The sequence below is a fragment of the Corvus moneduloides genome, chromosome 1 (assembly GCF_009650955.1).
Source record: "Corvus moneduloides isolate bCorMon1 chromosome 1, bCorMon1.pri, whole genome shotgun sequence".
NCBI classification, from domain to species: domain Eukaryota; kingdom Metazoa; phylum Chordata; class Aves; order Passeriformes; family Corvidae; genus Corvus; species Corvus moneduloides.
Genome location: NC_045476.1, coordinates 22,186,141 through 22,209,564, shown reverse-complemented (window position 1 = coordinate 22,209,564; position 23,424 = coordinate 22,186,141). Strand labels below are relative to the sequence as shown.

Below are 23,424 nucleotides of genomic sequence, written 5' to 3'. Positions count from 1 at the left end.
ATAGAAAGAGGTGAATTTTCAACATTAATTTGAAAACATTTATACTCAGGAAGGACTGTAATTTCTAAAAAGACAAATAGTGGGAAAAAAGTCTAATTTCCTTTGAATATGCATTTTATGTTTCATTTCACACTGCTGACATGGTGGTGCTGTACGTGCATGGAGTGAGCATGTGTGTTTCTCTTGGAGAACAGAGATGAGTCTCTTGCTAAACAGCAGCTCAGTGCACTTGACCTTGAGGTACACCTTGCCTTCCAAAACAGCTCAAGGTCTTATTCACTGCAGCCTTTAGGAACCATAATCATTTTGTCACCCTATGCCTTTCAAAAGCACAAAGCGTTGGCCAAACACAACCTCTGACAACCTATGTCTTTAGTGTTGTAATACTACAGCATCTCTTCCTGTGTGATCAATCACTTCTTTAGTAAGTATTTTAAACATTCACTCTGTGTCACCAAATCTATGATATTTAGTGCTACCTATGAAACTTAAATATTTTTGGCCTTATCCATTTTGTTTCAGACGATACAGATCTATAGCTTCGGACTGATATTTGAGTTGTCTGGTTCTTTCTGTGATTTTAGATGTAATGGATATCACAGGAATATTTAATCTTACAGAGCATTGGTACAAGTAAGCTCTTGTACTCAGAGAGTCAGAGAAATAGTCAGTGACCTGTTGCTGTCCTCTAGTAGCAAACTTAAAGGAAAGAAGACTGGTTTTGTGACTTCTTTCATAGTCAGTCCTTTCCTGGTAATTGAAAAAAAAAAAAAAGTCTTGGTTAATAATGTTTTATTTATCAGCTCTCTCCAAATGAATCTTGTCGTGTCTATAAATTCTATGTCTATTATATGGGTTAGTCTTCCATAGATAACATATACTGGAGATGGGTATAAAATAGATAAAGCTCTAGCTTGTGCTGTATCCACAACAGAGTCACAGTTTATTTGTGGTATGCATGATGAGCATCTGTGTCTTGCATGCTTTCTACATGTATACAAACACACACAGGTATCCTTGTTAGGGAAGATCTTATCTTTGCTGGTATTCTGAGAATTGCATTGTCCAAAACAAAATATGTAGAAAGGAAAGCAAGTGTATGTAAATGAAAGTTCTGCAGAAACCATCCTTAATATGCTTATTTCATACCATTTAGTGATCCAGAAGCCAAGCCAGTTCTATTGGCTTCTTAAAACTACTTAGAAGATTACATGGCTCTTTGCTGCATCACTACAAAGTTGTACTTAATTGAAAAGTGATATCCTGTATATGCTTTTTCCTTTTCAAGTACTGCCATTTCATTTGGTGAAGGGATTTGCATAACATGAAGTCATTAGTTACTACTTCATCTAAAATATGTCTTGTGCTAGTTTCTTGTGGTGTCCTGGCTTTTTGGAAAAGCTGCAGTACTGAGGGGAAACCAAGTAAATAGGCATAATAAAATGTTATAATTTTTCTGTACCACAAATACAGTTTGTTGGGTTGGGTTTTTTTAACTTAAAAGAATTAAATCCCCAAGTATTTAATGTAAGGGAAGAAATTGATTTATAAGGATATGTGCTGCTGCCAGATAACTTCGACCTATGAGAAAAGAAATGGTTTAATTGGTCTACTGATTCTTATTAATCTACGTATTTCTATGCTGATCTGAAGGCTGGTTGTTATCATAAGCCATTCAATTCCTATCTGTGTTTGTGTTTTATATTCTGTATTCTTTTATTTTGGTTTGGGTTGACTTTTCTGCTGCCTATAATGATTTTTTTTTTTCTGGGAAAGGAACGGATTGTTGTTTTTTGACCTGCAGCATATCTATATAGTATTCAGATCCCACAGATTTTTGGAATGAGTAACTGGAGGAGAAGAAAGAGCAAAACATAATGTTTAAATGTCCTCTCTTTTTTTCTTATTCAAAGCAGTTTCTAACATATTTTCCCATATGTTCTTCAGTATATTTTTTTCTGATTAAATTGATTTTTTTTTTATTATATTTGAAGAATGTCTTGTAAAAATGAAACTTCTAAGCTGCAACTTCTGTGTGAACTTGTCTTTGGGTTTGCTGACACTGAAGTTGCGTTTTATGGTTAAACTGCACTGTATTTCTTGTTTCGATTTATTTTTTAGCTGGTGTAGGAGTTTTGGCCAGAATGAGTGTACTATGGAAAGTTGATTTTTTATGCCGCAATTCCAAATAGAGTTTAGAACATTTGGTTACACTGTGCTAATTACAGTCTGATAATTTGAAGAGGGATTTTATTTCTCTCTGTCAAAGACTGTGGCAGAAACTCCATCATTATCATAAATTTAATCTGGTATCCCTAAAATTACATGAAAACAAGGTCTTACTCCAAAAGGATAAAATTCATAGATACATAAATAGTGTTTGGACTTCATGACATTCACACCTCTTGAGATAAAAGAATCACAGGTTTTATTTTAGGATAACCAAAGAGATTAATAATATTATTAAATGCTGGTTTATGGTATGTTTGAAGTATTATATAGTTGCTTGTTTTTTAAAAAAAACCCAATAACTGTAATTAAGTCCTAAATATAAATGATAGAGTAACATAACATAACATAATGTTGCTCTGTGTAGGTAATCGTATGGAATATGATCAGTCACAAAGCCACAGATTTTCAAAAGTCACTCTCCTGTATGGTGATAACGTACCCCTTTCGTATGCAGTGAAATAAGATGTGAAACTTACTCTCTGCTAATGGCTCTGCGATTTCCTAATTTATGTCATTATTTAAGCCACTGAATGACTTAAAGAAGTTGTTTAATTTTCCTGTGCATCATTTCCAGTGCAAAGGAGGGAGTGAACATAAGGGTTTTAGACTCTTCTCAAAAGTGCCTACTGACAGAAGGCAAGGGGCACAAATTCAAAAACCAGGAAATTTCAAGTGAACACAATAAACCACTTTACTGTGAGGGTCACCCAACACAAGAAATGGCTGTGCGAAGAGGTTGTTGAGTCTCCATTTATTGATATATCCAAAACCCAAGTGGACATGGTACTGCACAACCTGCTCTACTAGAGGTGGCTGAAGCAGTGGCTTGAACTAGAGAGGACTTGAGAGGGCCCTGCCAACGTCAGCTATTAGGTGGCTTTCTGGAATTTAGGATAAGCCATATTAATGAATTTTTAGTGGTATCTTCAATCAGGTTTTATCACATCATTTTGGAGAAGTGTGAAAACTGCCTTAACCATCACAAATGCCTAGGTCAATTTTTTTCTCAGGAATCTGCTCCTCTGCTAAGGGCTCTCTGCCACATGGATTCTCTGTAAAAATTAGCCACAGCTCTTCATGTATCTAATTCATGACAAGCTGTTCATGGTGTGGATCCCCTGACACTAATCAGATCAAACTGACAGTGAAAAATTAAAAATTAAAATAATGAGACAGATACCAATTTGGAAACAGATTTTGTGCGTGTGTGTGTGTGTGAGTGCACAGGGTCTTCTGTATTTCAAAGCTGAAAATTTAAGTCTTAAGGTCCTGCAAGTAACCAACATTAGCACTGATTTTTTTCTCTTTTGTACTATCCATTTAAAATATTTGGATTACATTTTAATTCTGTATTTTCACTCTATTTAATATTAGTTTGATTGCATGTTGAAACTAAACCAAAAGTTTAGTTCTCTTTTCCTATTCTGCATCAATGAGAATGCAGTTCCTCAGCCTGTAAAATTCTGTAAGTACCACTGTTTAAAGAGATTAATACCCTGACAACAATAATAATTCCTCTGGAAATATGGGCCTGCACAAAGGTAAATATCATGGTGTTCTGATCAGCCTGTGTTTAACAATATGACACATTTTAGTCATGTTTGAAGGAAAAAATGAAACACATTACAATGAATACAGTAAAAATAAATTCTCCTAAATGCCTTTTGCAGAACTTGAAGCTCTAGACTGAAAGGCAATCTAAGGTTACCAGAGTGCTTTTGAAGTGTTGCATTTGGGGCTATCAGAACTGCTTCAATTAGTGTTAGCTGAAATTATACACACAGTGCACTGAACTAAAAAATAACTTACATAAGTTCCTTTATAGTCTTACAGTCCAGGGATGGCTGAATCTCAGCACTCTTAGGATTTGAACCTAATGTTTTATGTGCAAGTTACTAAGTTACTCTCATTTTATGAGATCATTTTCACTCACCTTCAGAGACGAACACAAATTGTTGTAAAACAGATTTGTATATTAAATACCATAAGAGAAATTTCTGGGCATGACACTGAACCACGCCGTAAATCAAGTCTCTCTGGATGGGAGAGAATTTGCTGAAAGTCCTTGCAAGGAATTTCAAAGATAAACCAAGACTTTTTCTTGAGTTTCAGTGCTTCCAGATAGTTGTTTATTAAGTCTTATCAGAGGAACAGAGCCACTAGCATGACCCAGGTACAGCATAGAGCACAGAAAAGCAGGAGTGAGGCCTCTCTATCAAGATTTAAACAGCCTTTTAAAGATATTTTAACCAATAGTTACTAAAAACGTACATTATTTTCACTTTCCTACCAATTATTCAGTAACACGGGCAGGAACTGCGGAATTCTCTATCCAATCATTCCAAACTACTTTTACTGCAGAACATGGAGTAGTAGAAGAAGGAGAAGAAGGTTTAGAGAACAACAACAATCCTCCATTTTGATATTTTTTACTCTTATCTATTTACTACCAAGAGAAGCCCAAGACCTCTAAATTTTTCACCCTGTGACAATCTTACATAGTAATCTATCACCTAATTCACGCCACTGTATTTTCTAGTTCTTGTCTGACCGTTGGTAATTTTTTCCAAGGTTGGAGGCTAAAGCAGTGTTTTTCAGGGGGGGTAAGAACCCTTAAAAACAGGCAGAGAAATATTCTCAGCACTCTGGGTTCCTACATGGGCGGTTCACACAATCAGAGCAACAATTTGTCTAAACTCTTAAAAAAAAAGTTAAATGTCTTAGAAAGGCTTTAAGAGTTTATGTATTATGCAAATGCGTATAACAGTGATTTTTCTCAGCTAAAATGTTATTTTCAAAAAAATATATTCTACTTGTGAGCAGAATAAAGCCTTTTGCCTGTCTACTTTTCAACAGCTCACAGAACCTGTTTTTTGTGGAATGTCCACAACAAATATACCAGGCAAACTGTTATGTTGATGCTGAACTGAATTTTCTTCCAGCCAAACCATTCTACCTTTGAAGCTTTGGGCAAGGCAAATAGAGTAGTCTAGAAACATAAAATGCAACATTAAAAGAGTGAGACCAAATAACATCTGTTGGAAGCAGTAAAACCCTAACACCATGATGTATAATGGCTAAACAAATTAAAAAGAGCATCCTTTGGTTTTATTACAATAATTGATTTAAATGTCTTGTTGGTTTCAGTTGGAGAGAATCCCAGGGAATGCCCTGCCCTCACTGATTTTGTGTGTGGGAATGGGAATTGCATAGAGTCTCAGTTCATCTGCGACTATAAACCAGACTGTGAAGACCTATCAGATGAAGCTGACTGCAGTAAGTATCTCTTTGTGTATTAATGTAATCTTCAGTTAAAATTATAACTTTAAATTCTGTAGCATAGTTTAGGTGAGTTCACACAGATGATTCACTCAGAAGATGATCACAAGCAGGTGGCCTTCTCCACAGCTTGGAAGGTCTGACATCTTTATATCCTCAGAGATACTTGCTGCAAAAAGTATTTAATGTAGCTTGCTAAAACCAAAGGTTAAATACTGAAAGAAAAAAAAAACCTATACCAAGGCCAGAACAAGCTTAAGGATTAAAAACATACTTGAGGAATTAAATCAATGAGTTACAATACAAATTAACTCTGAGAACAAATGTAAACTCATTTATTAATGTGAAAACATGTTGAAAGGAAATATCAATGTTGAATGGAAAAGCTAAGCAAGCAAACTTGTGTACAATAACATTTAGGCATGATTCTGCCATAGAAAGGTGAATATTTAAAAATAAGCTTGTCTTTCAAATGAATTCTGTCTTTGTGATCTGAGTAGAGTGAATACAGTTTCATTGTTTGTTCTTGCTTCTACTGCAAGCTGTGAAAATATTTTGTTGTCATTTCTCTATTACAGAACAGTTGGAAAAAATCAAGTCTGTTTATGTTTTCCTAAGTCCTAGTGAATATTGAGACAAAATTTGTCTGTAGGCATTCTTCACTGCGGCTGATTGAGATGGAAGAACACAGCTCCATTTTAAAATCTGGATCAAGTTAACAGGCTTTCCAATTCTAAAACTCAGAAGCAGTAAAACATTGTGCCCTTGTTCCTGCTCCATGTCTTTGTTTACTTACAGTTACTGTCTGGACCAGACATTGGAGTTGGAAGATTACATAGTCCATATATACAGTTCAGTAATCAGTCTAATTGTTAATCTTTGAGCAGAGGGTCAAATTCTTCCATGATGTAGGTATGCCCAAAAGTAAACTTGATAGAGAGAGAGTAAATGTATCACAACATCAATTCAGCCTTCATCCTTTGTGGAAGTAAAAGTACTTCATTGAACTAAGCCAATATGTTTTGATCCCTTGAAAATCAAAGGCATTTTTTCTAGCATGGGGTTGCTAGAGGCTTGACTGAACAGGATTACAAAACTAATGACCCTTTACTGGATGATGCACATTAAAATGTTTTAGCCAAACATCAGACTTACATACTTGCTGAGAGAGATGCTAAGATAACACTATAGGAGATTTAACTTGGAGTTTCTCCCTTTCATAAAAGTAAATAACAGTTCTGAAGTAAAAAGCTGAAGGTAGTGTCAGTATTTCTGATTTCTGCCTCTTGTGGTACTTTGTGTTGCAGTGAACTTTGTGAATCATATTCATGGAAATGGATTTACATTGGATGAGAAGTTAAAAGTACTAGGTTTTTAAAATTAGACTGCAAGATAGATTTTAAACAGCTAATCTGTATTTCTTTTACAAAGTATTAATACTTTTTCAGGAATTAGGCAAAGTAAGTTCAGCAAAATACTCTATAAACTCACCTTTGTAACATTTTCCAGACCTAACAGGTACACAGTAAATTTGAATTACTGTCCAAAGTGAACTGTTCAGTAAAGATACTCAGAAAATTATGGAGGCACTTGATTTATTCTCTAAATATTGTTAGAGGATATAGTAGCTTCATTGGGGGAGGGTGTTGTTGTGTGTTTTCTGGAAGGACTCTTTTTTTAGTCAGATAACAGATGGGAACATTTCAGGCCATAAATGATCGTGAATCACAGTAAAGCAACTCAGTGTTTGCTATACTGAAGAAAAGCTTTTCCAAGGGGAGAAAAAAAATAATTGCTGATATTCACTTTTAAAAAAATAGACTGAGATATCTTTTTATTGTAGATGGAAAGGCTGTAGATATATCAAAATAATTTCTTCAGTCTTTAGTCTTGCTGCTGCTACCAAAGTGTAATGCAGAGATACAGTAATCTGGCATTCAGAATACTCAGATAAGCCTCAGGTATAATATTTCCCTGTCTGCTCTATTTTAGTTCAAACAATTGATGCCTTATATTTAGATAAACACACTTTTTTCCTGAGCATATATCTTATAGATGGGAATAAACAACATTAAAGGGCACATAATGCCTTCTAGATATGGAAACCTGATTTTTTTAATGAAAAGGCAACAGGAGCTGCTTAATCAGAAAGGAAAGCAGAGCAGGCACAGAGAAATCCCTTCACGGCCTAACCTGTCCCATCACAAGTGGTTATGGCCACATTTGTCTGAAGTTTTCTCCTTTGCACTGAGCTCAAGGTCTGAGCTTATTTCACATTCTACTGCAGTTTTATGCAGTAACTTTTTTTCTTTAATGTAACTCCAAAGAAGTAAATGGACCATAATCTACTCAGGAGCAATTCCTGTATGCAGGATTTACAACAGAACCTGGATGAAATGAACTGCGTCCACATAGGCTGGTAGACTTTTTTTTAATAAACTTGTGGAAATTACTTACTCTGTGTTTCATGCAGTCCAGTCAGGCAATCCTGGAAAATTTTCATTCTCTTTCAGTAAGCTGCTGGAAGTACCGAGGTGAAAAAACCACACATGAAAGCAGTTTCAATTTTCATGAATTGCAGCCAAGTATACACACGGATAACAAACCTCAGTGTTGATGAATCAACTAGAGGAGTGCTTAAATTATTGAAATAAAAGCAATTTTTTCCAATAAATGGAGCAATCTTCTTCTGTTGGCTTCTAAATAGGGTATGCTTACCCATAAAAAAAAACCACCCAGCAGGTGCAGATAGGTCACATGACTCTTAACCCAGTTATACTGTTCATAAATATTTATTAATAATTACCTTCTGAATGCACTGTTAATATATTAGGGTAAAAATCCTGGAGTCAGGTATTCTGTTATGACTAATGTAAATCCTAAGTGGATTTGGACTTTGATCTTGTCAGAGATGTACAAGAAAATGTACTTGGTTTTTCAATTAATGGGTTCCCTTTGCTCTACCTGTGTGTGAGGGTGTTTATTGTTGGAGTTAGGCTTTATTTGGCTTATGTGATGTTCGTAATACAGTGCCATGCAGATGCTCACTGCATTTGACCAGCACTAGCAAAATCACAGAAGGGTTGAGGTGGAAAGGCACCTCTGGAGATCATCTTGTTGAACCTCCTGCTTCAAACTGCAATTCACTGCAACAGGTTGCCCAGGGCTGTGCCACTCAGGGTTTGAATACCTTCAAAAATGGATATTCCAAAACTTATCTGGTCAATTTATATCAGTGTTTTACCAGCCTGACAGCTAAAAAAGGTTTTTTCCTTAACCTTAAAAATTGCTTCCTCTGTTTGTGTCCATTGCCTCTTATCCTGACACTGGGCACCGCTGAGAAAAGTCTGTCTTTTTCTTCTTTAAACCATTCCAGAAAGTATCTATACACACTGACAAAATCCCACTGAGCATTCTCACCTCCAGCCTGAACAGTCCCAGCTCCCTCAGTCTGTGCTCAGGGGAGACACTTCAGTCCTTGCAGTACAGTACATTACAGATACATACATTGGAGAACAGTGCAAATTCTTCTCCTAGTATACAGGATTTTGATCCAGTGAATAACCTATATTGGATCAAAATTATACATATTTTAAGATATTTGTATTATACATTTAACTAAAGGGACACTTTTTTTTACAGAGAACAAAAGTCCACATGGTTACAGTGTGTGTGCAGATCTTGGTCATAAGCAGGTTTATGATAATGCTAAGTTGTTTTCATAAAGAATGGCCTAATTTTTTCTTTTAGCATCAAAGTAGACAACAGGAAAAAATCCCAAACCAGATCACTAGGAGGTAATTAACTCTATTCTTTTTATCTATATCCTTTATACCCAGACAATGACACATAAATAGTTGTATTTTAATATTGCAGAATATTTCTAAATCAAGGAACATAGTCTAAATCCTCAAATCCATTCTGAACAGTCACAGTCAGACCTGTTTCTAAAAAGCATGGCTGATTGTGATGCTTAATAGTTTGGAACATTTTTCCAAAGTCTTCTCACAAGTGTTGTCCTAACTCTCACTCAGCAATTGTGTAGGTGCCTCTGCTTTATAACTAAGGAAAAGATGTTTTGGAGCCAACAGAGGAGGTTGTGGTGCTATTTGATTCATCTGTACCAAACCATTTATATCATTTTGTTGATTAATTACTTTCCAAAGTCACCTGAAGCATCAGAAGCAGAGTTAGAAATGGGCAGTTTAACTCAGGTCTCCTGAATTTAGTCAGTGAGTGTCCTAATCACTAGAACATACCTCTCATCCTAAAGCTGCCATCAGACATAACGTTCACAAAGCTAACACATGCTTATGAAAAATGCCACTGTGAAAGGGCAGTCCAGTTTTGCTAGCTAATTGTCTGGAAGCCATTCTTTCCATTCACCTTGGATAAGAACTAAATTTGGCAAGGTCATTGGTTTGTCCTAAAGAGTTACATGGGCATTTATCTGTAATAAAGTTTATACCTGTTCTTAAAGCGAAGAATCAGTTTTTCCTTTCCTTATTAACTATCACATATTATTTATGTCCATACATGGAATTCAGGGAATCACAGTGTTAGCCATACAGAACCCTTGCCACTACCATGTTTAGTGTGCATATTATAGCACCTTTACATAGAGCTGGGAGGATAATTTACTTTTTGCTGTATTTTCAGGTTACTACACAAATATTCCTGGAAGCTGTAACTTTGAAATACAGGATCAAGAGTGGACAACTGTATGTGGATTAATACAAGACACTACTGATGATTTTGACTGGAGTATTAGCAACAGTGCTGCACAAACAAGTCCTCATACTGACCACACACCAGGTATTGTCATGTGTACTACATCACTTCTGGAAAAGTAACATATTCACTGAATTTACAAAAAACCTACAAGAACGTGGATCGGTACCAAGATAACAGTGCATCTCAGTGGTCAGCTGATGCATGGGAATGGCTCAAAGCTGCACCAGGAGCAGTTCAGACTGGATATTAGGAAGCATTTCTTTACCAATAGGGAAGCCAAACACTGGAAGAAGCTTCCTAGAGGTGTTCGGTGCCCCCAGCCTTTCAGTGTTTAAGGGGCATTCAGACAATGCCCTTAACAACATGCTTTATCTTGGGCAGCCCTAAATTGATAAGCCAGTTGGACTAGATGATCATTTTGGGTCTCTTCCAACTGAAATAATACTATTCTATTCTATTCTATTCTAATAACAAATTTCAGCTACATAATGTCAGCTTTTGACATTAAAAGATGAATTCTCTGAAATTGTAACTGGCTCTTCTTGTCAATATTTTTAAATAATCTACTTTTACTGGAGTGTGGTATGATCTAATGAATTTTAGAAAAACATGCAGTCATGTGCAGGATGAGGAGCAAAGTGTATGGGTGTGCGTGAAATGCTTAAGACTCCTACCTTGATTTAACTTACCTCCCTGGCATTGGCTTGTCAGAAATCTTAATATAGAAGTTCTTCCCAAGATGTTTCTGACAAACTGCTACCAGAATGCCTACTGATTTTCAGGAGAATGAAATGTATTGCTAGGCAATTACAGTAATCTGTGTCATGTAGTAAGCATAATTATATACAGTATTACATAAATATTAAATAATATATTCTTTTATTATACAATATATCTGGGTAGGATATTAATTTCCATCACAAATGTACCAATCTCTATTTGAGAAGTAGTTTGCTTTCTTTCCAGGAGACTTAGTGGTTAGAAACACTATCTTAATTTCCATCTAATCAGCAAAGTATAATTCGTATTCAATCTAGAAGTATCACAATTTCTACTGTTTTTCTCTTGGGTTTGTGAGCAGCATCATCTCCAGGTTTTGACTCTTTTTTTTGTATTTTGTTTTCAAAATCAACAGAGGCACCTTATCACAGGTGGCTGTAGCCATTTCTTTCCAATTCATTTATCCTCCCTTTTCTTTTATTCTGCACCTGCTGCAGGAACTGCTCACCTGATCATGAGGGAACTGCTTATTTACCACAAATCACAGTTTCTGCAGACATTCCTATGACTTTGTATTGCAGGCTGTAAATCTGGAAGTGCATTCCTCTTGGAAAGGGACAGAACAGACAAGGTAGAGGTAGAAACTATTGCAGCTGTTCCAGGCAAGCTGTTTCTTGCAAATAAGTAGTTTGACTTGCTTTCTTGCTGTTACTTTGATGCAATGCGATAACAAAACAACTGCTAGCCCCTGGCTTTTTAAGGAGATTTTGTGTGCTTTTCTATTTCAGTTTCTGTCACTTAATTAGTTCTTTGTTTCTGTGAAATTACCCAGCAATTTCAAGAAAAAAATAGTTAATAAAAAGTCAAGCAAAAGGAAAACAAAATTAGAGCAAATGTGTTTACAAAATTATCCAGATTTGTAATTTACTTTTAAATTACCCAGGCGAGATATATTCACATTAGCTACAGAGGAATCGCTTGCCCAAATTGCCAACAGCCTGTAATACTTAGAAATATCTATCAGTCCATCAGGTTTAGGTTGGATATTAGGGAAAGGTTTTTCACCCAGAGGGTGGTTGAGCACTGGAACAGCTCCCCAGGAAACGGTCAGAGCACCAAGCCTGACAGAGTTCAAGAAGCATTTGAACAATGCCCTCAGGCACATGGTGACTCTTAAGGTGTCCTGTGCAGGGTCAGGAGATGGACTTTAACGATCCTTGTGGGTCCCTTCCAAGTCAGGTTATTCTGTGATTCTGTTTAGCACAAGGGACATCTAGGACAAGGAACATCTTTTTATACCAAAAGGGGAGAGACCTAGATTAGAAAATAGGAAATTAGAAAGAAATTCTTTACTCAGAAGGCAGTGAGACACTGGAAGAATTTGTGCAGAAGCTGCAGATGCCCCATCCCTGGACGTGTTCAAGGCCAGGCTGGGTGTGTTTTGAGGAGCCTGATGCAGTCGGTGGCATCCCTGCCCATGGCATGGGGTTGGAACTAGATGATTTTTAAAGGCCCTTCCAACTCAAACTATTCTACAATTCAATTAAATACACAAAGCATTAGCAAGAAAGATCTCCATACAGCCAAGGTATGGTATACATGTATGCAGTAAAAAGATAAAAAAATATTAGTTTCTGTGTTTATAAAAATGCTTATAAACTCAAGCATAAAATAGTATTGAAGAACTCTAAATGTTTTTTATCTTTTTATTAAGGTAAAGGACAGAGTTTTTTGTATGTAAACTCATCTGCCCAGAAGGAAGGAGACAGCGCAAGGATAACTACCTCCAAATTCTTCCCAGCTAGTCTTGGGGTCTGTAGAGTTCGTTTCTGGTTCTGGATGTTTGCTTCTAGGCAAACGGGAGTCTTAAAGGTAAAAACCCTTCTACTACATTACGGCATAATAATACTTTCTTTAGTACTATTTGCTTTTTTGTGTCTAGGATTACCAAAATCTCAGGAATTTAAGTTAACAATGTTTCATCACAACTTCTCTGCAGTGATACCTATATATAAATCTTCTCCTGACAGGATCAAGTGACAATTCTGCTTTAGTTTTAGTTCCACTTGAAGTCCTTTTACTACATATGAAAGAATTAACATTGCACATTTGACTAGCATAATAAAACCTTCCCAATACTAGCACGGTTCTTTGCAGAATTCACTCTAACATAAAATAGAGAAGGTTTCCAATGTTTAGTGGTTTAAAATAATAGTTTTAAAAACATTAATGTAACCACGTGTGAAAGGTGTTTTTTTAAAAAAATTGGAAATAAGGTATTTAACTGCATTAACAATTATACCTCATGCTTCCATGAAACTGTCATGTTGCTATTCTCCAAGCATCCTTAACAAGTACACTTTTGGTTGTTAAGTACTCTAGCAACAGTCCAAGCAGGGATGTGAACCCTTGCCAAACAACTCACTTCATGTGACTCACTGAATAAATACGTTGCACAGTTCCTTTTTGAGTGACCTGAGAAAGACTCCTATCTGTGGGGTTGGTTAGATTTTGTAAATACGGGTTATGTTAATTTTTAGTCAGTGACAGAATACAAGTTAGTCTATGTTAAAAGTGAACAAGAATATTTTTGTAGTCTTGGACATTGAATTCAGTCACAAAGTTCATACCACTGGTTTCTCCACCGGAAAAGATTATCATAGCACAACTCCATGGAATTATAATGCAATTAGGCTGGAAGGGCCTCAGGTGGTCTCCAGTCCAACCTCTTACTCCAAGCAGAGTCAGCTACAAGATCATGCTGGGTGGCTCAGGAGTTTACTCAGTCTTGAAAATGTCCATAACTGAAGACGGCTCAGCCTCTAGGGGCAACTTGTGCCACTGGTAAACTTCCCACCTTCTCTTTACATCCAGTCCAAGGATAATGTTGCCCTTCATTCCACCCTTTTTTTTTTTCTTTTCTTTTTTTTTTTTTTTTTTTTTTTGGTAATTTTTTTCAGGATGGGGTTTGCATGTCAATTTTATCTCTAGCACCTAGTTTATGGATACTCTGAGAATTGCCATAAATTTACTTATTGATACAAAAAAAAAAAGGGCTGTATTTCATGAAGTTAGTAAAAGCAGCAGTAAAAAGCAAACATAAATTCCTTTTTTTGATTTGTTGATAGCTGAAATACTGTGAGATTACCTATGATTAGCTATTTGTTTAAATTCAATTATCCTGGACATTACAGCATGCAAGATTGATGATGAGACTCTTTGAAGGAGCTTTTGAATGTTTCCAAGCATCACAGAACACTTAGCATTTGTGAATAAGTAGATGTGTGTGGCCTGTGTGTGAGTTAGTAGGCAGACAGCCAAACAGAGTCTGCTTTTTAATTGTTTTTTTCTCTTTTTAAACAGGCTAGTTTAATTAATTCTCATTGCCTTCAATTTCATAAAGAATTGTCTTACTCCCACATACAAATAAAGATCCCTGTTTATGGCTTTGCTACATGTACTCTTTATGTAGGAGCATATTCACAACAGACTGAAGCACTCAGCAAGGAATATCATCTCATCAGAGAATCAATTTACCTCTGTGGACATTTTGCTATTTTCTATCAAACTAATAAGCCATTTCAGTATCAACTGTTGCTGTTATTAAATCAAGAATATAAATTAACTGTACCCATTCAAGTGAAAAAGAAAAAAAGCCTAAAAAGCCTAAAAAGAACAAAAAAGGAAAGCAATAAAACCAACAGCACAAAACTTCTAAAACAACAGCTCTGTGAAGTTGGTTTTTTTTTTCAGTTTGCACTGGAGGTAAAAGAAGTCAAACTGTAATAGGAAGTTTGAATAATGTGCCAGAATATAATAACATCAGTACAAAAGCTGATATAGTTCTTATCTGAAAGACAGCTATCTGGTCAAATCTGAATTAAAAAAAAAATAAAAAGGACGGCAGATGTAAGACATACTGTGATGTGTGATTAAAATGGCATATAGGGAATCAGTAAAAGAAAGATAAAAATTAACACTGTAATGGTATAGGAAGTAGATGTGGTAGAACTACACACAATAAAGTTACGGGAACAATCCCATTTTTACTCAGAAAAGGAACTAGTCACCAAGGAAATGGAAAGAGGAACTAGAAGTGCTTCTATTCTATATTCACTGAACATTTCAGTTACACAATTCCATTGTCATAAACTCTTTCATCATAGGGAAACCAAAAGTTATTATTTTTTAAAGGACACAATGTTTACAGCAACTCTTGCATTAACACAGAGTGGATGCTATTTAAAAGAAATCTGAATACTCCTGCTTCAGGACTTCAGTCAACCATTAACCAACAGGAGAAAAAATTGCTTTGTAATGTTTAGGTGCAAACCCACCAGCTTTCGTTAGAAGTGTGTGGTAAAGGCCTTTGACAGGGGAGTTATCCAGCACTAAATACATGGCTGGTCTAATATCTCAATTAACATGCTCTGAAAAAAAACCACCTCCTAATGCAAACAAATTTTGCTGCATTATGCTACAAATGCAAATTTAAAAAACAATTTCACTTTACATTTTTATGACTACTTAGTTGAATTTAATGGTGTAGGAGAGAAGTTTCAGCAAGAAGTGAATGTGGTTTTCACATCTGTTTTATTCCAATGGAAATTCTATTGATCATCTGTCAGTTAGACTGAAAATACTCAAAGTTTATCATGCTTTAGTATTCTGTCTCTGCCCATTTATCTCAGGAGTCTGCCATATCCATACAGTGGAGAATAAAAATTGAAATTAATTCCTGATGTGACAGTATAGCTAATATACCAGTTTTCTGCCTTGGTATTTGTTGATATTAATAGAACAGATTTATAATAAATTTTGGTATAAGACAGGTCTATTTCACTTAGAATATATAAATATTTTATTACTTCAAACTAATGTTTAGACAAAATTTTTATTACTTCAAACAAAAGTTAAGGGGAATAAAGAGAAAAGAGCTAAGTAATTTTTTTAAAGTGCTTCTCTATTGGGACAATGAAATAAGATACAATTTTGTAATCTGATTTGTGGACTTAAGAGAAACAATTTCAGTCTGTCTCTGGTGGGACTTCAGTCCAAGGAAGACATGCACTGATGACTGCCGAGGAACATGAAGTTTTCAAAGGCACGATCTTAAGGACAAAAAGCAGAAAACATATCATCATTATTCACTGGAATCAGTGGAAATTTTCCTCAGCTGACACAAGTCTCTGGTGCCTAATGAAGCGAAAATACAGGTTGTCTTTCTCAAGATTTTCCCATTTCCTTGGCTGGCAATTAAAGACTCTTAAGTTGTCCATGGTGGAAGAATACATGTCTTATTATGCACCCTTCAGATCTGCATTGGTTTCTTATTTATTAGGCAATCAGGTGGAATGTAGTACCTTTCAGCATTCCAACTTCTAGATTCAGGCAAGATCAGGAAGATAGTCCATCATCTTGAAGAGTCAGGATGAGGGTACAGGATAGCCATGAGTTGTAACTGCTGATTAACTCAGTAGAAGTTTATATATTATGACCTTTAAGAGTAGGTCATTTTTCCTAACCCCCAAATGAAATAGAACTGAAAAAAGAATTTGGAATTTTCTAACACACAGGATGTTCTGTGGAGAATTAGAACTAAGTCATGACTTTGAGGCAGTAAATAGGATTTTCTAAAGAATGTTAATCTCTGTGGATCAGCTAGATCAGTATTAGGCTGGAGAACAATCTTATCAGACTGATAAATACAGAGTTTTTCAATGGGATTTTGCTAAAACTTGTTTGGTTGGTTTGGGGTTTTTGTGGGTGGTTGGGGTTTTTTGGTTTTTATTTTTCTTTTTTGGGGTTTTGTTTTTTGGCTGGTTGTTTTCTGTTTGGTAGTTGTTTTTCTTCCCTTTCTTACCATATAGTGGGATTCATCTAGCGGTTTTTTTTGCACATCTTAAATTGTTTTCACTACCAGGCTAGCTTGTACACTTTACATGGGATGCTGTGCAGGAAGATGGTGTAGTCCCTGGAGGTATTAAGCACCACAGAGTTGTAACATTCCAGAGCTCTAGGGAGATCTTATCCACGAAAATTTGCTCTACCTTTCACATGCTGTATATGCTTACACAGGCCAGCAAAAGTCTTGTCTACACTTGATGTAATTCCTGATCCAGAAGATGCTCAAACTCTGAGTGACTTGGGTAGCCTCAGAAAAGAAGATATTATTATATTTCTTCACTTTTACGGGGCACAACCTCTGAGAGAATAAGATCTGTATCCCCTGTTAAAGGAACAGAATACTTGGGCCTCCTATTTTTCTGAACTCTCTTTTAATCTCATTTGACTTACCATGCATTTTCTGTTATGTATTATTCTTTTAGAAATTTCATCTAAAAATTTAAAAGACATTTAAGAACACAGACCCTTTCCTGGCATAGTTGTGGATAGATAAAAGTCTTGGAGAACTCAAGTATTCAGGAGTACTTTGGCAAGAAGTGGAACTGAAGCATTACCCCAGGAGTGCACATGACAAATGAAACAGAACTGGGAGTTCAACTAAGATTTCCAATGTACCAGTTTAGAGATTTACACTAAATGCTATCCATTTCCTCAATTACTTATGTGATTGTTACACACCATGTTTAAGCTTTAGTCAAACCTGACTGAGGACAGAGTCACACAAATTACTGTAACATAGTAATTCATCCATTAGTAATTACATATCTGCATACCCTCATTCTATGGTAAATATAAGTTAAATATCAGAGAAGAGAAAGACAAGGCATATAAAATGACTTTGCATCTACATGAACAGGAGCTGATGTCATCAAATGTCACACTTAAGACCCAGTTTGACTCGCTGCAGCTCCAGACTCACTGGCCAGGAAACATACAGCAGGTTTCCTCATTGGTTTATTGTTTGTACTGAGCTTGAACTTCAGGGTTGATCTCTATGTCACAGAATGGGTCCTTGCTGCATCTGAGACCAGACTTTGTATGGACACAATGAAATTTCTCTGTACCTAGACCAAACTGTTCAAGCAACTATTGTGCCTTGAGACTTTTAGTATGAGAAACTTCTCCTACCAACCTGACCAAAAGAATTGAAAAAAAAAAAAAATCTGGCTTTAAACAATGGGACAACCTTTAAACATCCTGTTAGAGAGATTCTAGTTTTGTCTTCAAATATTTTTGATTCCTCCCACTTATTTCCCCAACATCTATTTGTGCAGCTGTGAGACTTAACAATGAGATATATTGAAAGGGATATTATCTCAATATTTACCTTCCAAAAGGAGAAAATATCACTGCATATAGCTAAAACCATGCTAACCTTATTATGTGCTGTAAAATTCCAAATCGTCAAGATTGTCATATTTCATGACTGGTAAAATAGTGAATGGTTCCAGAGACACACACAGGTGCTGTAGCACTGTTCTAACCTCACATGCAGAGTTTCTCTAATCAATGGTTTTAACTTATTGAGGCCTTAGAGCCTGGTAATGTGAAAAACTGTTACACACAGATTTTCATTTTATTTTATGGGTTGAACCAGCTATTTTTTCTCAGCACCTGTCCTTCTAACCCAGCAAGAGGCATGCTTTTAGGAAGACAGTGATAAGATATTGCTGTTACACAGTTCTGTAACCAAAGATCAGGCTTGACAAAATTAGGTCCTTATTTGAATTACTCTGTGTCAGTATTCTTCATGCTCCCCTGCTCAAAAAATGAAATAACTTGCAAGAGGTTTCAGGCATCAGAGGTATTTTACCAAGTTCTACAAAGTATTTATGGTGTCATTTGGGTTTTTGGCTTATTTGTCCCACCAGGTGGACTGGGAGACTCAAAGGTATTTAATTATACAGATCATTAGCATGGGTTCAAGTTCACAACTTTCTTGAGCCTCAGGTTTTCTGTTCCATTATTAAACTGGAGCATTCAGTTGGCAACATGAACCTCCAGGTCACTGGAAAATTAGTTTAAAGGCTTAAGAGAATTACATTTCTGAAAGTGATGAGAAGAGGATAATGATTACAATATTCAGTCCCTTAAAGAAATAGTTACGATCTGGAATGGTAAGAACATGCATACTTTCTTTAATCCAGTTCTTTTTTCATTTTTTTTGACCTGAACTAGATCATCTAAGGATTTTTAACACATGAGTGGGAAAAGCAACTATCTCTGTATTCTCCGGTTTCATTTTCTTGGCATAAATTCATCAGGTTTTGGTTAATTGGAACTTCATTCATTGCTATACTTATTGCTTTCAGTATTTAATTATTTTATTTATTTTTATTCATGGCTTTGCTAAATGTTTGCAATAAAAAGTTGTGACTGTCTCAAACACTTTATTATAAATTGCTTGTACTAGATGACAGGCTTAAATCCCTAGGTGCTAAGTCTTTTATTTATATCTCTAAAATCTTCACTTAGTCTAACTATAAGGAGGTCACCTTTTAGAGATGAAAGGATAGCTCAAGATCCTTCTCAGCCTTCAATTTTTAGATGAATTTGGGGTTAAGCCTTTACTCATTAGCTTCTATATGTCAGGCTGAGACTGGTTGTAGATTTTCCAATTAGTGATTGTATTAGCAGCTCTTTTTTTATTTTCTTTTTATAGTAGCTTTTTATTTGAAGGTGAACTAGCATTAGAAAAAGTATTCAGTAACATTTGGTCATCACCAATATGAAGTGGATTTGAACCATATCTAAGAGGGTCAGTACTGTCCAAGCAGGAAGGAGCACTGCTGCATTTGAGCTGTGTTACTCTCCCAAGCTGCACTCCTGTTGCTTAATGCTGATACATTTGCATCTCTTGGGTTCTGTCATCAACAGGTATACACAGTTGAAGAACATGGAATGGATATCCTTATGTGGTCTTCTAGTAGAAATGAAGAAAACAAATGGATGTATGGAAGTGTCGTTCTCTCCAGTAACAGCCCTTTCAGAGTTGCCTTTGAAGCTGAAGTGGGGTGGAGTCAACCCACAGAATTTGCTCTAGATGATATTTCTTTCACCCCAGAATGCATTAATGGAGGTATGCTGCTACACAAATATTTATCATACATGTTTTCAGAGAGCAAGGAAAATTGTGGCATTTCATATACCTGTGTATATCACAGTTACAAAACCTGAAATATTTTCTTTTTCTCAGGGTTTGTAGAAGACATTTTTGTGTTTTAGCTAGCAGTTGAACATATGAGTAATTATAGCAACTCAGAATATTACTGTCATTGAGGGCCTGAATCATAGTTGAGAGGAATCTACTACAATTCCACCATATTGGTTTTCTCCTGTATGAAAAAGTCAGAAAAGACTTTAGTTTGAGATGGAAGAGTTTTATGAGTATCAATGTGGTTCACAATTTTTTTCAAAGAAAGTGGTTAGTTTTTTATCATTGCTCTCTTCATATAATACAAATATGTACCATATTTGCCTTGCTGACATGTTCTTCAAGAATTTACAATCTCACTTCTGCTACATAAATACTTTATCTATGTAGAAAAAAATTCTAATGTCTTATAATGCCCTGGTTTTTTTCTGTAAGAAAAGCAGAGGTTTAGTCCGCAAACAAAATGCAGCATATGATACAATATCAGAAGAAAGGTATTCATGTAAATACAGATTCTGTTAGAAATATCAGCAGAACTTAATGACTAAGGGACAACTAGGAATTATTAATGTTATGTAAATGCCAATATGAAGGTTATAAAAATTGTCTTTAATAAGCTTTCTTTCTGTTAATACAGCTCTTGTTGTTCAGATAGGATGGCCTTTGTATGACCTAGTTGCCATGCTGTTCAAGAAACTTCTTTTATTATTTTTATTGTGATAAGCACCTCCTGGAGGAATTAAACACATGCTAATTAAAGCTTAAAGTGGAATAATATGTTCACACAGGTAGTATTTGTTCAGTCTCAAGCTGAACAAGAGTTTTGTTTATTTTCTCTAAATAGGCTCAGGCAAATAATATTTTGGAATGTAATTCAATGAGCTGCCGACTATGTGCATAAACAGGCATTTGTTCTACCCCTATTATGTTAATCACCTTTTTTAGCCATATCTTAAGAATTACATAGGCAGTTTCATGCATAGTACAGCATAATAGGGAAATTTTCAAATTATATATTTTAAGTATCTGTAATTCTGAAATAATCATAACTACAGAAATAATAATATTAATAGAGCAACATTTTCTAATGACTTTAGTTTTCTCCAGAGATTTTCCAGTTGTAGAATACTTCAAAGTATCTAACTTGTATCACAATCTGTCTCTCTTACAAATGTGATGTATCATAAGTTTGGCCTGAAGAAAATTTGTTGGAGTTATATTGGTTACTTACAGTTTGTTCAATAAGTCAAAAACTCATGTCTTAGCTACATGCAGGCTGTGATTTGATACATAATCTCCTCTCCAGACAAAAAAATATACCTAGATGCTATTACTTAAGATTGGTTTCATACTGTCCTTAGAAGAGTCCTATCCTAATAATCCTTGCTGACCTGGTAGTGCTTGTGAAAAGGCAAGAGAACTACATAAAATCCATGTAATAAAATAAACCACTGCAATTTAGGGAAAAAAGAACCTGCCTCTGACTTTTTAATACTGTTCCTGACAAAGAGGTACTTAAGAAGAGGTGCTGTTTTTTACCAATTGTTGTTGCTAGAGAGCTGCTTAAATATTCAGATGGTAAAATTTGAAGATATTATCTTCCAGTAGTAAAAAAGCACTGTCCTGTAGATATTTGAGCAAGAACATTTTTCTGTAACAGAAACAGTGGGAAAGTTTACCTAAGCAAGTCAGCCCTGCTTTGATTGTGGCGCATTATGTTTATTCGAAAACCTAGCTCAAAGAAAAGAGTATTACATGCAGTACAGGTTTTGTGTAACATTCTTCCTTTCAGAAGATAGCTATACTACTGCAGATCTTTTTCCTCTCTCTGTATTATTATTTTCCAGCTTGTTTTTAATTACTTTGAGTTTCCTGAGGCACCATGTTCTAAATAGAAGCAATCACAATTTAGCTGGTTGGGAGCTCTAACCAATAAAGCATTGCCAGCAGCTCTAATTCAGTTCTGGTTTTTATGTTTTTAAGTAGTCAATCCATATTAGCCATGAGACTTCCTAGATATCCAAGAATATTTCTGAAAGTTTAAGCAACGTGTGGTCAAGGTAGTGCTAGGTAAAGCTAGACCTACTGCAGAAGTAGCTCTGAGTGGATGCTAATGCAGAGGGAGCTGTCAGTGGCACAGGATCTAGTTCAGAATTAGCTGCTAAATGAAATATATTCTTACCACTTTTCAAGGTCCATGATTTTCTGCTGATAAAGTTGTGTGAAGATCTTGTTTTACATCCTAGGGACAAAAGAATTTAGTTGTTACTTAGGTATAACAATCTTCTTCAAATTTATAAATAACAGCTTGATTAAAAAAACCCACACCATTTAATTTCTATTTAATGTCTTAATTTTTCAAAATAAAAGTGAAAAAACATTTCAATTTCTAATTTCAGATGGACCAAAAATTCCAAAGTATTGAATCAGTTTTATGTTCATTAATGTCTTTCTCATAGTATTTTCTAGTTCAGCTGAAATAGGAGGTATTATGGAAATTCTAAAAATTACTGCTATACCTAATTTAAATCCTAGCATTAACCCAAAGATGCCTAATAACCAAACTTTATTCTGCTTATGAAAATCAGAATACTATATTTTGTCATTTACTCATTACCAGAGAAATAAACCAGATGGACAGATTTAGAGTGTGGTAATAGTTAAATAGCACTTCCATGTATTGGAACAGTATTCTCGAGAAACAAATAAATAGTAAACATATTTTGGGACATCTTGCAGAGATGACCCAAGTGAAATATTTGTGCTTATGGAGATCTTCTACTGGAAGAAGGTAAATCTCAGTACAAAGTCAGTACTGAATGACAGTCCAGCTCTTTTACGCAGTCAAGTTACTTGCTAGGCCCTATTTATCTGCAACTCTTTGGGAACTTATACCTCTAAATAGTACTGCTTTAAGTAATTGCTTAAGTAATTTTGATTTATTAAAAAATAATAGTGTTGACACTTTTAAATGAATATTTGGGATGAATCTTGGGTATAAAGAGGAGTGCAAATATCATGTGGTGCCAGAGGCTCCACAGTATTTGAGAAAACAGTATTTGCTTTTCCACCATCAGTCATGCTTATCACCAGTTCATTTTTAATATTGCTTACTGAAATAATTAATTTGAATAAAATTAATCTGGATGCACTTCTGTGTCTGTTCTTCTACTTCACCTCTCCTTATCATTCTTTCCTTTTTAATTTCTGGTTTTAGTCTGTTTGCTCCATAGTTTATTTCCTGCAGTTGCTCAACACTATCTGAAATATTTTCCTCCTTTACTTCTGTTTTGTGAACTACTTGTTATCAACTTTGATCATTTTATTTTAAAACCTTTTTTTACTTCTGCTTTCTTTTTATCCATTCCCTTCTTTATAAAACTTTTTTCAAAAAATGT

The 23,424-nt window shown here is 35.4% G+C and overlaps 1 protein-coding gene across 1 annotated transcript in view; it reads left to right on the top strand.

Moving 5' to 3' along the window:
- Positions 1 to 23,424, top strand: part of MALRD1 (MAM and LDL receptor class A domain containing 1) — a 240,940-nt gene that overhangs the window by 151,254 nt on the left and 66,262 nt on the right. The window contains exons 29-32 of the mRNA XM_032092895.1: positions 5,380 to 5,508; positions 10,171 to 10,326; positions 12,680 to 12,837; positions 19,750 to 19,951. Coding sequence (XP_031948786.1) covers positions 5,380 to 5,508; positions 10,171 to 10,326; positions 12,680 to 12,837; positions 19,750 to 19,951 — 645 coding nt within the window. The remainder of the gene's footprint in view (positions 1 to 5,379; positions 5,509 to 10,170; positions 10,327 to 12,679; positions 12,838 to 19,749; positions 19,952 to 23,424) is intronic.